This window comes from Pseudocercospora fijiensis, assembly GCF_000340215.1.
Source record: "Pseudocercospora fijiensis CIRAD86 unplaced genomic scaffold MYCFIscaffold_2, whole genome shotgun sequence".
Lineage (NCBI taxonomy): Eukaryota > Fungi > Ascomycota > Dothideomycetes > Mycosphaerellales > Mycosphaerellaceae > Pseudocercospora > Pseudocercospora fijiensis.
This window is the reverse complement of record NW_006921533.1, coordinates 231207-249057: the sequence shown is the minus strand read 5'-3', so window position 1 is coordinate 249057 and position 17851 is coordinate 231207. Positions and strand designations below refer to the sequence as shown.

Sequence of the window (17851 nt, the reverse complement as noted above, 5' to 3'; positions counted from 1 at the left end):
ACGCTAATTATTCTAGGTCGTCTATAGTCTTATATAACCCGGAATGTCTAGCGCAACTGCGACGATAGCTCCTAGGAAGGAACTATCGCTAACTAGAAGGGTAACCGAGTCGTATTTACTAGTTATATCGGGAACACTAGCTACAAGTCCTACGAGGATATCCTTGCTACTTCTAAGCGCTCTTCGGGAAACGCTATAGTGCGGTTATAAGACCGGCAATCTGCGCTATAAGTTAATATAGCTTAAATAGGTTATATCTAGAGGTGCGCCGCTCTATACGATAAGGCTAGTTTCTAGGCTCTATACTAAGGAGACGAATACTCGAAGCGATAGCGAGTATAATAGTATAACGACTACCTAGTACACGAATCTCGGTAATAATACTGTCGTAGGCATCGCCGCCGGAAGCGGATCTACCCGAGCCCGAATCCGAACTAACTAATTAGAGCGCCGAGCTAATGCTACCCTAGGGGTATTATTAGGAATCTAACGTTTTCGCCGGAATTATAAATTAGGATTACTAGCTATATACCTACCGACTTAAGGAGACTTCTAATAAAGTTTACGCGCTGTTCTATTACGCTAATCTCCGGGCCTAACGTTAAAGAGAGAGGGCTCGGGTATTACGAGCGGTTAGTATATATACCCTATATAAGAGGGTAGCTAACAAGATTAAGCCCGTAAAGGGTAGCGTATATATAACCGATAGGTCTAATCCTAGCGGAAATCCTAACTAGCGACAAAAGTGCCTTAACCGCGAAGCGATATTAATACCTAGGGATAGTCTATACGACTAGAGGTACATTACTAAAAAGTTCTCCGCTATTCTTAGGGGATCGAGGCTAACGCCGGAGAGACTAGCGAACATTAAACCTAGTATCGAGCTTTCTAATCTTAAACTAGATTTGCTATACGAGCTTCTATATAACCGCGAAGCCGTATTAGTATATAACTTTACGTATCTAGGCAGGATTAACCCGGAGGTTGCCCCTCTATAGAGGATCCGAACGATCGAGTATAAGCCTTAGGCTTACCTAGGGTTTAAGCTAAACCTAAGCCTAAGAGGTATAGTTAAGGATATAATATAGTAGCGTATAAAGGCTAGTACCTTAGAGCCTTCCTATGCCTCGTATCGCAACCTATACTTCCTAGTTTAGAAGAAGATAGCTCCTAGGGAACTAAAGAAGTACCGTCTAATTAACGCTATACAAAAGTTTAACGCAGTTACGATTAGAGATACTAACCTCCCTCCGGAGACTAATAGGTTCTCGGAAGCTTTTGCTAACTGTATTATAGCCTTACTAGTTAATGTTTTCTCGGGCTACGACTAGATACCTCTCTATCCTAATAGCCGCGACCTTACTAGTTTCGAGACACCTCTTAGGCTATATAGACAAACCACCCTTCTATAAGGGGCAACTAACTCCGTAGCCTAGTTCGTTCGCATTATAAACTAAGTCCTCGCGGCCTATATCTCCTATATAGCGATGCCTTTCCTTAACGACATCGGCATTAAGGGCCCTAAAACTAGGTACGATAATAAAGAAGTAGAGCCTAGTATCCGCAGGTTCTTTCTCGAATATATTTAAAACCTCGATAGTATCCTCTACGACCTAGAGCGAGCTAACCTAACGGTGTATAGGGAGAAGCTCTAGCTCCTATACAAACGAATAAACATTGTCGGGTTTGTAACTAATAAGAACGGCCGCTATCCTAATAATATACGGGTCCTAAAGATTATGTCCTAGCCCGACCCTACCTGTTAGAAAGATGTCCGGATCTAGCTTAGAGTAGTCTCCTACTTCCGTATCTAGGTCGAAAACTTTGCGTTAGTATGCAAGCCTCTATACGCCTTACTTAAGAAGGATGCAGAGTTTAAATAGACCTCCGTTTACTAAGCCGCTAAGGACAAGGTTACTAAGGTACTTATTAGCGCGCCTACGCTTACCTCTATTAACTACTCGGAAGGCGTAGGTCTACTAATTATTACTATCGACTCGAGCGGGGAAGGCTACGGCGAGATACTAATGCAGTATAATCGTAAGGAGACCTCCTTACGTTACCCTATCCGGTATAAGTCCGGTCTATAGAAACCTATCGAGGCCCGATACGATACTAGCAAGCGAGAGTGCCTTAGTGTCTATAAGGCTCTTAAGAAGTTCCGACCTTAGCTCTTTAGAGTGTTCTTTCGCCTAGAAGTCGACGCTTAGACGCTAGTCTATTAACTTAACCGTATAGCCTCCGACCTGCCTAACTCTACGATAGCTCGGTAGGTTGCCTAGATTTATTTGTTTGATTTCGACGTCTTCTATATTCCTAGCAAGAAGCATACTAGACCGGATAGCCTTTCTAGAAGGCCTACTATAGAAGAAGACATCGCCGAGATAATAGAAGAAGAGGATGTCGACGCGGTTATTAACCGTACCTTCTTTACTGCCTTCTATATTAACGCTATGCCGGTAATTACTAGGTCTACTACCGACGACTAACCTAGTAACTAGCCTAACGAAGACCCTACTACTAACGGCGAGGACTAGGACGACGCTAAGGCGGGCGAACTAGGCAGGGATAATATCCTTAATAGGGTCTACTCCGACGACTCCTATAATATCGCCTACTTCCTTACCTATACGAAGAAAGCTCCTAGTCTATTAAGGAGTTAATACCGTCGTATTATTCGCTATTCTCGGAGGTTCCTTGTTAAAGATTGTATCCTTTAGCGATAGGCTATAATTAATGCACCGCTCTAGCGTGTTATTAACGATCTAGTAGCCCGATAAGAAATCCTTCGCTCTGTTTACGATAAGCTCGGCTACCGGGCGGCGGAGGGCACCTTCGATATCCTTCGTCGACGCTACTAGTAGGACGGCGTATAGGCTAATGTCTCCCGCTACTATAAGAGCTGTCCTAAGTGCAACTTTAGGAATAGCTACCGGCGTCCGGGAGAGCTGCGTATCCCTACTACCTAGTTAGTTAGGGAGCGGTAGTATAGCGATAGGGTCTATCTTAGCCGCAATAATAGCCTATATATTATTCGAGAGGGTCTTTCTCGATAGCCGGAGGCCTATTATTTCTATAAGGGTTGCGGTGCTATTAATGCCCGTAATATAGCTACCTTCCTATTTAAGGATCTGTTTTACCGCTAGGGAATACCTTACGAGGTTATCTTAGACAACGCTACGAACAATATAGCTAAGGAGGTTTAAGCGCTACTTGTTTCGTACGGGGCTAAGAACGTTCGTATCTCCCTATACTATCCGTAGTCGAATGCTATTATTAAGCGCGGCTATCGGTCGTTAATTGATGCCCTATCTAAGATAACTAATAGTAGCGATAGATTAGTTCCTATTTCTATCCGCGTCCTAGCCCTTCTCTAGGCGGACCGAACTACTATTATCGATATAACTAGACTTACACTAGTAGAACTTATAATTAGGAGGGACGCCGTTCTACCTATTAAATTGTCCTATCGTACGTACGGCGTTTACGATTAGGGGTCTATTTGTACTAGGGTAGACCTTCTTGCCCTACGGGCTAAGGCTCTTAAGGATATAACTACGACTTCTTAAGAGGGTCTTGCTCGACAACGTCGGCTTCGGGAAGAGGCTAAGTAGTATTTTAATAACTATAATGCTATTAATTAGGAACCTCTAAAGGTTAGCGATATAGTCCTTCTATACCGGTCCGAACTAGAGTACAGTTACTCCTATAAGCTAGCCTTTAAGTAAAAGGGTCCTTATAGAGTAAAGGAGGTCCTTTACTCGGGTTCCGTATACCTTCTTTAGGAGCTAGATAGTGCTACCTTAAAGCACTCTTACCTTCGGGCTAATCTAAAGAAGATCGTTAAGTTACGCGAACCTACCTGCCCTCCGCCGACCGAAGAAGAAGTTAGTGCCTCTATAGACCCTCTACCGTCCTTAGATGCCTATCGGGAGGAGGATCCTACCGCTATTATAGATCCTATTCTACCTGCGAACTATGCCTATCCCTAGATTCGTCTTAGTAAGCTATTAGGAATAACTTAAGAACAAAGGGAGGGTTATATACGGATTAACTATATATAGAGCGTTTCCGATATTAATTCCGATTCTAATAGTAAACTAGACTTCTAGCTATCTAACTCTAACTCTGAGGAACCTAACTAGTCTAGCGATAAAGACCGCCTAGAATTATAGCTAGACGACCCCGAGACTAAATAATCGTATATCCTTTCCTACCTCTACTACGTTGCTTTCCTTGCCTCTATTAACTATTCTCCGCGCTGTTAATATAGAGCGCTGCTCTTTAGCTTTAGTCCTTACTGCCTGTTCCTAGTTCCTATAGATATTAATACTCTTAGTTGTTGCCCTCCTTTGCTTTTACCTTGTCTATTGTTTTGCTCTTTTGTCTTTTACCTTCGATTAATATTGCTATAGCTTCACTCTTTTTATATTTCTTTAGAAAAGAACTATACGAGGTATAACTTCCGAATAATACCCCGGGGGTAGCATTCGGAAGCTAGCCGAACCTAACCTCCCGCCCTTCTAGGACTACTTCCCTCTAGTTTCCTAGTCTCTAGTAACCGCCCTTAGGTAGTAACGATAATAAGATACTCCGCTAGAGAAGATTGTTCCTGCCCTAATTAGTATTAGTTACGTAGGATACTAAGAAAGGGAGGATCCCTCTCCCTTCCTAGCTCTTAGATAGACGTAGCAACCTAGGCCTATAGCCTCTAAGGATAGGGACCTTAGGCCGCTAAGCTTAGTATCTAGAAGAAAGAAGAACGCACGGGCTACGTTTATATACCTACTACTATAAAAGGTAATGCTATATCTATAACGACAGTGCTATAGGCTAATATAAGCTACGCTAGGCCTAGGCGATTTGCTCCTAGTTGCCGAGCATCTCTAGAGAAAAGCTAATACTACCCCGGGGGTGTTATTAGTCCCGCTAGCCTTACTACTATAGATTACTACTAGGTACTCGAACTGACTAGTTACATTTCGAGTACGCGGGAATCTACGAAAGCTAGAGGTTAATAAAGGCGCGTAGTCGCTACTAGCAATTAGCTAGATCGATTGTTAAACTTTAGCTGCCCTACTAATAAAAGAGTCTCGTATATAGCTTTACTTTTTAGGGTCTATATATAATCGTTATCCGTTTGCTTTACCGGAACATACGGACTACGCTACCTTCGTACCCTATTTAAGGCGAGCCTTCTAAGCTCTTTCTTCTACTCGAATACTAACTAACTTACTACCGCCTACCCCCTCTCTTCTATCTAAACCCTTTAATTATTATTAACAAGCTACGAACGTTTTTGTAAGCTCGTTACTAACTCCTTTCCGCTCCGGTTAACTAAGATGTCTACCGGCGCCCTAAATCCGCTAGGTGCTAGTAGTAGCAGCAACCTACTAGCCCTAAACCTAGGCGTACTAGTCCCGATCGAAGCCCTATCCGACAGCGCCTTAGCTACTACAACTAGCCTCGAGCACTGCTTCTAGATCGTTACCGCCCTTAAAGACCCTTAAGAGAAGATCTAGAACGCTCGCACCCTACTACGCGTTATTAATAGGAATATTAAGAAGGCTACTATCTTAGTTACGTATAGTATAAACAACTTGCGTTAGTCTATCGGTAAGCGTATCTTTAAGCGCGAGGTTCTTAACGATATAGACATCGAATAAGCCTTTCCTATCGTCTATAGCCTCGAGACGGCCGGCACCTAGATTCGTTTACGCTTTAAGACCCTCGACTAGGCCTTCGAACATTAGGGAGGACTAAGTAGTCTTCCTAAGAGCCTTATTAACTTCGCCTACGGTAGATAAGAGCGTACTAAGCAGGTCTCTTCGTTCGTTAATAAGTACAAGGTCCGTCGTTAAGGCGCCGAGTATCTTTCTTATACTATAATCTATCGTGTATCTACCGCTAGTAAGAAGGTAGGTAAGCAGTTACTTAACTTGTCCTTTACGCTTAACGACTTTACGACAGCCTACTAGAAGAAGTACTACGATGCGATTGTCTAGGTCGATCTTAACGTATAGACAACTAAGGATCTACTAAAAGAGAAGGGCTATCGCATTAATAGTGTAGGCTTTATTATTAAAAGTTAAGAGGCTCCTATCGTTAATGTCCTTAAACGTAAGGCTCTTCGCCTAGAAACCGAGGCCGATACGGCTACTAGTCTTACGCTCGCTATAGAAATACAAGCTAAAGATCGTCGCTCGACCCGTAACCGTAAGGTCCCTTAAGAAGTTTAAGACGAGCGCGCTAAGGCCGAAGTAGCGCGCAAGAAGGCATTGTATGCTCGCTAGGCCCTCCGTAAGGCTACTAAGAAGTACAGTACTCCTTCTAGTACCGACTATAGTACTAACTATAGTACTAACTATAGTAACTCGGATATTAATATACTAGATATACTACTAGAAGATGTCTCCTCCGAAGGCTCCTTTAGCGAGCGTAGAGATAGAGGCCTCTCGCCGATCCTATTAACTAAGAATATCTATAGTTCTTGCAAGGGCGACTCTATTGCGTACCTTATTACTAACATCGATATAGTTCCTAAAGCCGATATAGGTAAAGCTCCTACCGCCCTATCTATCTATTAATAGCTCGACGACCTTAGTAAGCTAGGTAAAGAGCGGTTTACTATATATGCTAACTATATTAAGAAGGCTGCTAAGGTCTATAGTCTTTACGCTAGTGCTAAGACGAGTGTCCTTATTAGCCGCCTATTAAAGATTAGACGTAATATCGCTAATTAAGATGCCTTCGCTGCCCTTAAGGCTAATTAGGCCTATACTAACTAGTTTCCTAGACGCCCTATTGCCGCCCCGATATCTCTAGGATTCTACGCGTTTAACCCTACTAGTACTATTACTTGCGCCCTTACGCTAACAGATCGCTAGAGCAAGTTCGTTACCGGCATCCTTAGCTAAGGTACCTCCTTCGACCGCTTTCGCTAGACTAGTAATGCTATCTTCCCTTAAGTCTTTAGTTAGTTGCAAGAGCCTCGTAGAGTATATCTTTCTTTCCTTATCGCCCTAATATAAGAGGAGTTTGAAATGTACCTTTAGTATATACGTGCGATGCCTAAGTCTAAGTAGGAAGGCCGCAATGCCCTTTAAACTTATAGTATAAGCAACCAAATCGTCCGCTAGCACCCTACCCTATAGCTCTTAGCTATCGCCCTTCGACCTAATTACGTATACGAGCTTATCTCTGTCTCTAAGCCTACTAAGTTCTTTAAGGTTAGCGGTACTTATAAAAACTGTCCTTCTAAGGAGTCTACTCGTCTCGGACAAGATATAGTTAAGCTCGTAGCTAGCGAGGGTGCTAGTTACCTACGTATTAAGGTCTGCCTTATATCTAAGGATAAGACTAGCTACTCTACTATTATCGAAGGTATATATTAGCCCGAGGTCTTTGCGAACTAGGTTAAGAAGCTTAAGGCTCGTAGCCTAGTCCTACTAAGCAAGATCGGTAAGCTTACTAATAAGTACCTTACCGACGACGACCTCGACTATATATTCGATAGTTAGCCTAATAGTAAGGGGCGTAAGGCGGAGTAGATCCTCAACCCTCTAAAGGAGTGCGAGGTCTCTATTTAGATACTATACCTACTATATAGTAATCTAAAGACTAAGAGCAACCGTATATTAATTAACCTAGGCTACTCTCGCGTTATTAATAGTACTAAGGTTAAGGGTTACGAGAACTTAATAGTCTCCTAGGTTGCTAAAGCGCACCGCAATCTAACCGCCCTCCCGGCCTCTAACTCCTTCGTACTATTCGCTTTCTCTACGGCGATCTTAGTCGAAGGCCTCGGCTATATCTCCGACGCTCTAGTTAGTAGGATTCCTTAGTTAAGTTACGTTGTTTAGAACGAAGTTAAACAGATCCTCTAGCTTAATAACGAGGGACTTAAGGAATATCTGTATAATTAAGAGAATACTGCGACGGAAAAGGCTACTAACCTCCTCGTTAATTAAGCTTTCTACGAGGGATAGTACTTCGGTACTAATAGCTTTAACGTATACGGAGGAGATTTCGAGAGCCGACTAGCAGATAAGGTTATTACTAGTAAGGATTACGGCGCGTTAAAGCAATAGTAGGTCTATATAGTGTTGCTTAGGAAGTTGTTTTTGTATAATTATAGTATCTAGGATTAATGCTACCCCGGGGGTATTATTGCGGAGTTCTAAAAATAGCCTTAGCTAAGAACGCTAAGGATGCATATATGTTTGTTTTAAGCGCGCAATGTAAAGCGTATCTAGTTAGATACGAAGAAAGGGAGGGATATTAGCTAGTAACCGGCCCTATACCTATAGGCTAGTTTTAAGCCTATATAAAAGGCCTCCTTCTATAGAGTAGACAGATTATTAACCTTGTATAGCATATTGTTTATATTACACTTCTACAATGCCTATATTATAGGGCTCTAGTTATTAGCCTAAGCGATAGTCTCGTTATCCTATCTTGCTAAATATAGCTACCTATATTGCTATAGGTTATGTTACCCTCGGTAGCCTATACTATTGCTATAAGTAGTGGTAGTAGTGTTAGTTTCCGTCCTTTAATACGTTACTAATATAAGCCTTTAGCACCTCGAAGCGCTTAGGCTCGTACGTTAACCCCTACGGTATATTAAATAGCTACTCTCGGATATCGATTGTATTATATAGTATACGATTAGGCCTAAATAGCGGCACTAGTTTAGTTAATATAGGCGGCATAGTAACAATAGTAAACTAATTGTGCTATTTGAACTATTAGAAAGAGCTTAATCTATATACGAGAATTAGCTGTAGAGATAAGGTTAGAATCGGAGGTATAACTAAGAAGGTTAACCCGGTACTATAATAGGAAAAGCACCGTCGATTACTAGGCAAACTATACTAAGTTAGTAGATAACGCCCTCCGGAAGTAAACTACTATTGCAAATAGTAGTACGCTAAATTTCCTAATATATAAGAATTGCTATAAGAAGCCGCGAATAGCGCTGTTTTAGCGGCGGTAAGTAAATATTCTAAATAACGGCTTATAAGAGCTTGCGTAGGCAATTTAGTAGCGTTTCTCGATCGACTGCTTAGTAAGCAATAGGGGTGCTAAGAAGCGACCGGGGTCTTAGACCTTACTATAATTAGTACTATAGACTAGATGTCTATTACTACGGTATACTATAGTAGAATACGACTCGAACGGCTTCTCGACTAATAGTAAACTTAATAAGGATATAATTACTATTTATAGTAGAATACTAGTAATAACCGCGGCTATATTAGCTTCTAGTATCGATAATCTACTAGATCTAGCTATTCGCTAAGAAGGCGAGACTAAGCGTAAATACTAGTATAGATAGGCTCGTAATAATAGGCTATATAAGCCGCTACGCGAGTATCTAAGAGATAAGTAGTAGTTACTAAAGATATACCTTAAGGCTAATTTCGAGGGCGACTTCTACTTTACTAAGTAGTAAGTAATTAAGCTAGCCGAGTTACTAGATATTAAGTCGATCGAGTTGCCTAAGCGTATACGTTACGATCTAGTAATAGTACTATATATCGTTTGCGGAAGGCTTAGTAATCCGGGTTATTAACGCAACCTAAGCTAGATATTTAGTCGTAGTAATAGCTAGATTAGTCGTATATTTAATGCTGCGTATACTTAACTAGTAAGGCGTTAGAAAGAGCGATTAGGATAGGACTTTAACTAGTTAAGTAAAGCCTACCTACGGCGAATAGCTATTACGGTTACTAGATTAATCGATATAGAGTATATCTTCGGATATATCGATAGTACCCTATAGAAGTACTATAGGCCGACCTATAACTAGCGGCCGTTCTATAATAGATATAAGCACTTCTATAGACTTAAATACTAAGGCATTGTCCTTCCGAATAGTATAATATTGCTATATAGTCTAGTACCTAGCTCCTACGGCGATATAACGTTAATGCTAGAGAGTAGGTTTAATAAGATTTAGAAGTCGTATTTCGAGCCGCCTAGATAGCTATATTAACCCTTCGAAAAGCGGGTATTCTTATATAGTAGTTAAGTATATAATATCGCTAATAGGGTTATAAGAAGCTAGAAGACTATAAATAGCAAGTTTCTTTATACTAACGAGGCTATAGCTATAAAGGAAATAAATACTATCTACTAGTTAGTCGAATAGGGCTTCGTAGAGATTGTTAATAACTTCGAGTTAATAAAATACTTCTATAGGCTCCGAGTCGAGTTAATACTAGTCGGAGCGATATATATCGTTACTATATTACTTACTAATTGCCTTACCTATTATCGTAGCGAAAATAAGATTAGTCGACTATATTATATAAAACCTCTAAGTATATACGAATATCTCGCTAATCTACTCCCTTTACCTATAATACCTCTAACTAGCGACGACGACCTTCTACGCTATAGTAGGTACTTCGGATTAAGCTTTTAAGTAGGCGACGAGGTATTCGATAGTAGCGCTTTATTTAGATATAGTCGGATAGTTATACTAGACTATAAGACGGACGAGATTAAGATTATTAATATAATAAAAGAAGATTAAATTAGAAGATAGAAATAGAAGATATAGGAAAGTAGTAAATACGGATATACCCGTACTAGCGTATAGTATATTATACGAGATACTTTACGACTTTAATATAATAATAACCTTACCGATCTTATATACTCTTACGTACGCTATATTCTTTAGTATATAGCGCGTCTTATTATCTAAAAACAAACGAAAACGAGTAATACGTTATTATATAGCAAGTCGTAGAATATCGAGGCCCGCTTACTAAGCGATAAAATCTCAGCTTTCTACGTTATTTCGAGCTATATACTATAATCTTTACTCTATTTTACGAGTCCCTTAGAGCCGTCGATATAGGTTCGCCGTTCGAACTCCGACTCTACGATTTTATTAAATATAGAGAGTCTTAGCGTTCTCGTACTAAACGAAGCTATAATTTCGAATAGGTACTTATAAAAGAAGATATCGACTAAGTAATTATAATATTCTCGATAATAAGAATATAACTACCGCAATATACTAAGCTTAACCCTTACTCTAACCCTTACTCTAACCCTTATCCTAACCCTTACCCTAACCCTAACCCTAACCCTAATCGATTAAATTATCTACGAGAATACGTCCTTATCGATAGTATTAAGGTCTATAAAGCCGTTACTATCGTTATCGTAGTCTAGCGAGTCCGTTTAACTATCTACGATTTCGTTAGAAGGAAGCTCTATTTATAATAAAAATAAGGGTTTTAACAGTAACAAAGCGGTTATCGTTACTTATAGAGCCTAGATACTAGACTAGATAGTATTAATTTAACGTACTATCTTTAGCTTAACGTCTCTTACTATAGCGCTTATTATAGCAGACAAGTCGCTTGTATCTCTCGTACGGCTAGTAGGACCTAGTATACTTAGCGCCTCGCTAACGGCGCTAATAATAGAAATACCTAAAAACTCTAATAGCGAGCTAATTCTACGTTTTAAGCTACGGCCCTTAGCGAGTATTTTTAGAGTATTAAACATAGGCGATAGTACCTCCTTTAGCACAGCTCCTTATATCTATAATCTACGCTAGAGCCGTTTAATCTCGAAGTCTAAACAACGGCGCTTAGCAAGCTAAGCGGCATTACTATCGACCGCAGATAGCGTCGACAAGTCGATAACTTCTACTTATTAAGTAGGCGTTATTAGAGCAGCTAGATCTAATGCTACTAGAGTCGCTACTAGAGCTACTACTAGAGCCGTTACTACTAGAGCTAGAGCCTAACTACTACGCTAAGAGAGTGTCGACAGTATAGTATTATATATATTCTCGGGAGGACTATTAAATGCCTTTAATTCCTTCGTATTTAATATCTTCTCGCGCTATATCTTATCTAGTCGAAATAGTATCTCTATAGCCTTATCGAGAAGCTAATCTTAAAGGGTCTCTACTATAACAACTCCGGAAGCTCCGTTAAGAGGCCTTCTCGCAACTACTCGGCGCTTAACTATAGTACGATAAGCCCTTACTAGATCGCTAATAAGAGGCTTATTAGTTAGCTAAGTAGTAGTAATAATAGACTTAAAGCTAGCATTCTAGTTACGCACTTTACTAGTTACTCGCTTATAGGCTATAGTAGCGCTAACCTTAGTAAAAGTAAGCTTACTAGCCGCCGAGATATAGCTATTACTATTAAGTCGAGTATTACTATATTCCTTAGTAATAGTAGCGGCAATAAGGTCGTCTTAAAAAGGACCTATATTAACTAAGGTTTAACTATCGGTCTAACTATTAATTAGAGTGCTATTTAGCGTAGAAGTAGGCTCCTTAATTAGCGTAGATATTAGCGTAGAAACAGGCGTAGAAATAGGCGGCTAGATAGGCTACTAGATAGGCTACTAGATAGGCTACCGAATAGGCTCTTCGACTAGTATAGAAATAATTAGTATATCTACCTTATAGACCTAATTAGCTACTAAGCGATAGGTTATTAGACTATCGAGTAATATAGTTAAACTATATAGCGTAGGTTAACTATAATAGTCGCGGACTATAGCTAGTAGCGTATAGAAGGAAGGACCTAAGCGAGGGTATAGATCGCTCTATAAGAAGCTATAGTTTAGGTTAAGAAGTAAAGTAATAGATAGTAGGGCAGGTCTTAGGGTAATAGGAACGGCTATAATACTAAGAAGATTTAATTAGGAGGTATTTGCTAATAAGTCTAAGCTCCGAGTACTATATATATTCTTAGAAGCCCTAATATATACCTCTCTTAAGATATAGACCTAGTTCTAATTATATCGGTTTCCTCTAAGATCTTTATAACTAAGTAATTATATATAGGCTACTAGACCTATATAACCCTTAGCGGCCGTCCGGCGACCTTTATACGCCTTTTACTAAACTCTCCGCTATTATATATATAGATAAGGGGTATATAGTAGCTTATATATAATAGGTACTATACTAGTAGTAGAGGAATTTAATAGAAGGCGGAGATAGGGTTTAAGCTATTTAGCTAAGGATTTAGTACACTCCTTTACTTAACTATTAACGGCCTAGCGTAGGGTTTAATTAGCGTATTTTCGATTATATAAGCGTATACGGTTAACTATACGAGCTCGTATAGTTACCCGTGCTTTTATTTACTTAATCCTTTACGTACGGATAACTGCACCGAGCTTATTCACATACTAGTACACTAGCGCGAGCCACTTCCGCGTGTACGGAGCGCAACTGCCAATTTAAACCTACTGCGCAAGGTGCCTAAAGCATCGCATCGCATCTCGACGTCAGCTGTGGCGTAGTCATAGCGTGGACCGCTGCACGCCATTGAGTTCGCTCGCCCGACTCCATGCTTTTCCCTCAACGGTCACTCCAACTGATGCGGTATAGACACGTCCCATATCAGACCCTATTAACTGCGTCCCAACAACATTCAAGTGAGACATATCGACGCATACCATCACGACGCCTTTCAGCATCTTCACAAGCCCCAGTCTGGTTTGGGTTCAATCCCGAATCCTCTGCGTGGCCACGACTCATGGGCATGCATGTCGATGGCTCTAGGTGAGCTGGACGCAGAGTGTATCAGAGGTTTCAACACCCATCAGACTGAAGTGTGCCTGCAAGTCCAGAGCCAACGGCCGCATGAGATACGCGTACTGTGCAACCAGATGCAGGCACGATTCATGATCGTGCTTAAGCCTCTCGCGAGAGCAGAGCTGCCTACGCAGGGCATCTCCTCTTTGAGAGCGCCCATGAGTCGTGCACCAGCCACAGGGCCTTGAGATGACGGGATGATGGTATCCCGCATGGCCACGCGAGTCAAACAACCTGGCTGTTCCGACGCTCACCACGCACGGCTTGGGCTGCTGTTGGGTCATCGTGGGCATCGACTCGTGCTGAGTGGCCATCCCAGCCCACAACCGTACGATGACGATGGGTAGAGGTATGATGATGGAGGGCGTTGAATCGACGGCCTGAGTTATATGAGGGCTTCCCGCAGGCATGATCAGGGTTAACCATTCTAGCTCCCAATTCTGATGTGTCTTTCTTGTCAGCGAGACACCGTGCACCTGAATGAGAAACATCAAGTTTAAGAACCAAGCCCTACCACTTAGCATGGGCTTTTTTGACCGCGTCGCCGGTGGACAAAAGAACAACATGAACAACAACAATAACAACAACAACAGATCTGCTGGAACAGGTCTGAGTGTCATCGAAGAGAGACACGAAAACAACAACCGCAATCTGAACTCGAAAGGCAGCAGCGGAATGATGAGATCCAATAGTCGCAGTGCGAGCCGGCCTCGCCCTTCTGGTAAAACAGGTCTTAACTCCAATGGCATCTCATTTGTTGACGACAAGCAAGAATCCTCCGATGACGGAATCGATAGCCGATCCCCGCAGACAGTCAAGAACGTTTCATTTAAGGACGACAATTCCTCCATCAACACTCGATCCTCCTCTGACGAATCCCACGGCTCTGGCTGGTCCAACAAGGGTGGTAACAGTGGTTCGGATAGCGAGTATAGTACGACCAGTACCATTCATCAACGCAGCGACTCCAAGAACGACGACAAGGTTAGCATGTTACTGTCCTGCATGGCATGAGGGTCTGAAGCTGACATAGTCACAGTCATCGAACAACAACTACTCAAGCAATAACAATTCGAACTCCAACAACTCTTCAAGCATGAACTCTAGCAACAACAACTCTTCGAGCTTCAGCTCTCCGAACAACTCGGGCAACAGCAACAGCAGCAATGGCAACTCTTCGCTGAATGCATCCAACGCCAACGCTAGCAGCGGCTCGAGCGGTATGAACTCTTCTGGCCTTGGCTCGTCCAACAACAACTCAAACAGCAGCTCGAACAACAACTCATCGAGCTTTGGGTCAAGTAACAATACCTCATCAGGCATGGGGTCGTCCAGCTTCAACTCTTCGTCCAATGATAGTTCAAACAACAACACGTCCTCGTATGGATCATCGAACAACAACACATCGTCCAGCTCTCCCACTAGCACGAACACTTCCTCGTATAGCTCAACTGGCAGCGGCGGCTCCAGCAACCAGTCGTCATACGTCTCAGCCAACAACAATTCGGGCAGCAACACATCGTCAAATATCAACACCTCTAACTCATCGTCAGGAGGTAACAACGCCGGGTCCAACGCTATTAACAAGACCTTGGGCAATGTCGATAACGGTAGTCAGCGCACAAGATCTTTCACCAGAGACACCGGTGTCGGTACTGATGGCCCAGTTGGCGGACGAAGCACCCCTCAAGGTGGCCGCAGCACGTCTCGCAACACCCACCAGAGCGGCAGCTCTCGCCAAGGATCTTCCAGCAATGTTAATTACGGTGCATCCAGCAATAATGGCGGTAACAACAGCGGCTCTGGATACGGCAACAGCAACAACAACTCGTACGGAGGCAGTCATGCTCGTGGCCACCAGTCCAACAATTCTTGGAATGGTAGCTCGAACAACGGAGGAGGATATGGAGGTAATCAAAACCGCCAGAACAGCCCACAACGCAACCGCAGCTCCAATCGCGACTCTCGAGGTGACTTCAAGGGCGATGAGCGTAACGCTTACGATGAAGGTCATCGCATCGCCACTCGAGAGCTCCAGAACATGTCTCTCCAAGAAGTGCGCAACCATTCTCCACGCCATTCCGGCCATTACGGAGGCGGCGGTTACGGAGGATACAACCATGACAATAACTCGAATCGACGTGAAAGTCCTCAACGCAACAACTATGGCGGAGGCTACAACAACAGAGGATACGAGAGTGATCGCGGGTATGGAGGCAACTCTTACAACAACAATGATCGAGGGTACGGTGGAGGTTACAACAGCGATCGAGGATATGGCAACAACAGCAACCGTGGCGGCTATGATGATGATCGTGGCTATAACAACAATAACAGATACAATCGTCGCAACAGCCCACCATCACCCAGGCAAGCATCAAGCTTCTCCGCCGACCGCAAGATGGACGTCGCCTACGAGACTGGATACAAGGATGCCATGGAGAAGATCAAGGCCGACATGATGAGGCAGTTTGGTGGCGCTGGAGGTGGCAATCAACGGCGCAACCGCTGGTAGATGCTATAGATCTTGATCGACTCACAGAACGGAGAACGGAGAACGGAACGGCACAGAATGTTAATGTGTTTTTGGATGGACTTGCCCAACATGCATGATACGATACCACCTGACCACACTTGTACTACTAGTCTCCTTTGTCGAACAGCGTTGGTGTTGGATTATATGTATAATGGAGTTTATGTAGTGGAAGGGAAAAGGAAATCATTCATAAAACTCTTCTTTCACAATTCACATCGAGCTTTCTAACCTTCACACACCATCTATCAACTTCATCGACTGAACCAAACAACATCATCCCACAACCACCCTACCTCGGCCTCACCAGAATCTTAACATGCTCATCCTTATTCTCAATCAACTCCCTAAACCCCTTCTCAACAATCTCCTCCAGAGCGATCCGTCCGGTAATCATCTTCTCATACCCTTTCAACTCCCCCTTCACAATCATCTCCATAACCTCCTCCAAATCCCCATCCCCAAAAATCAAACTCCCCTTCATGGTGATATGCTTATGCAAAAACGTGAAACACGGAACCGTCATCGGCGTCTCCCACCCCGCAACCATCACATAAAGCCCCTCAAACCTCAACGCCTCCATCGCACTATCCAACCCCGCCTTCACTCCCGCACAATCAAAAACTACATCCACCCCCCGTTTCTCCACCGTCTGCTCTTTCACTCTCGTCGCGACGTCTTCTTCCAAAGGATTGATCACCCCCTCCTCACCACAGAATTCTCGAACCTGCCTCCTCCTCATCTCAGCCGGCTCACTCACAAAAACCTTCCCCGCCCCCATCGCGCGTAAAATCAACAGCACCCCAAACCCAATCGGTCCCCCACCTACAACCAAAACACTCTTCTCTCCCCACTCCCCTCTCTTCACCCCCGAAACTTTCACCGCGTGATTCACTATCACCAACGGCTCCAGTACCGCCGCATCCTCCAATCCGATCTGCTCCGGCAGCTTGTGCACACTTTCCTCCTCAACCACCACCTTCTCCCCAAACCCCCCGAATCTCGTGCCCCCGCCGCCGCCGATGTACCCGAGATTGTAGCATGCGGCGGTCGAGCCGGATTTGCACGCGGGGCAGGTTTTGCAGAGAATTCTGGGGTCGATGATGACCGGATCGCCGTCGTGGAATTTGGAGGTGGAGGGGGGGTTCCGGACGCGGCCGCAGAGTTCGTGGCCGAGGGTTGTTGGGGTGGTGGTGGTGGTTAGGGGGCCGAGGAGGTATTCGTGGAGGTCGGAGCTGGCGGTGTGAGTGGTGGTGGTGGAGGTAGAAAAGGGGGAGGGAGGAGGGGAGGGGATTGTTTACCCGCAGATACCTGTGAAGGATGAGGATGTGAGTTTTCTTTGAGAGGAAGGGTTTGAGGAAGGGGAAAAGAAGGGAGGGTTCGTGGATACTTACCACACCATTCTACGTCTACGACGACTTGTCCTTCGCCTGGGATTGGTTCGGGGACATCTTCGATTCGGATGTCATGGTTGTTGTAGAATTGTGCGGCTTTCATTGTGTTGAGAGAAATTTTCAATCGTGTGTAGTCTCTCGTTGATTTGAGGGATGATGTGCTTGCTGTTCTGGTCAGGTCAGCTCCAGTTAATATAGTAGCAATCGAAGACGACTGACTCTCAACTCACTCATCCCCGCGTCAGCTACCCCACCTCGGTCAGCTTGCACGGACGAGGAAATTTCGGCAGACGAGAGGAAGGCATTGGGGAGTAAGCAGATGCTGATGGA

At 43.4% G+C, this 17851-nt stretch overlaps 3 protein-coding genes across 3 annotated transcripts; 1 reads left to right on the top strand and 2 right to left on the bottom strand.

Annotated features, from left to right (window-relative positions):
• Window positions 1-4358: 4358 nt before the first annotated feature.
• Window positions 4359-14085, bottom strand: MYCFIDRAFT_206459 (uncharacterized protein; the record flags this gene model as incomplete). The annotated part of the gene is made up of 8 exons (XM_007924744.1): window positions 4359-4367; window positions 13208-13258; window positions 13284-13314; window positions 13344-13356; window positions 13392-13413; window positions 13442-13566; window positions 13599-14034; window positions 14071-14085. 8 exons carry the CDS (start codon window positions 14083-14085, stop codon window positions 4359-4361), a joined length of 702 nt encoding a protein of 233 aa, XP_007922935.1.
• Window positions 14086-14158: 73 nt separating this feature from the next.
• MYCFIDRAFT_193623 (uncharacterized protein) lies at window positions 14159-16109 on the top strand (the record flags this gene model as incomplete). The annotated part of the gene is made up of 3 exons (XM_007924743.1): window positions 14159-14578; window positions 14634-14814; window positions 15148-16109. 3 exons carry the CDS (start codon window positions 14159-14161, stop codon window positions 16107-16109), a joined length of 1563 nt encoding a protein of 520 aa, XP_007922934.1.
• Window positions 16110-16419: 310 nt separating this feature from the next.
• Window positions 16420-17624, bottom strand: MYCFIDRAFT_193622 (uncharacterized protein; the record flags this gene model as incomplete). The annotated part of the gene is made up of 3 exons (XM_007924742.1): window positions 16420-17362; window positions 17429-17438; window positions 17522-17624. 3 exons carry the CDS (start codon window positions 17622-17624, stop codon window positions 16420-16422), a joined length of 1056 nt encoding a protein of 351 aa, XP_007922933.1.
• Between the last annotated feature and the right edge of the window lie 227 nt (window positions 17625-17851).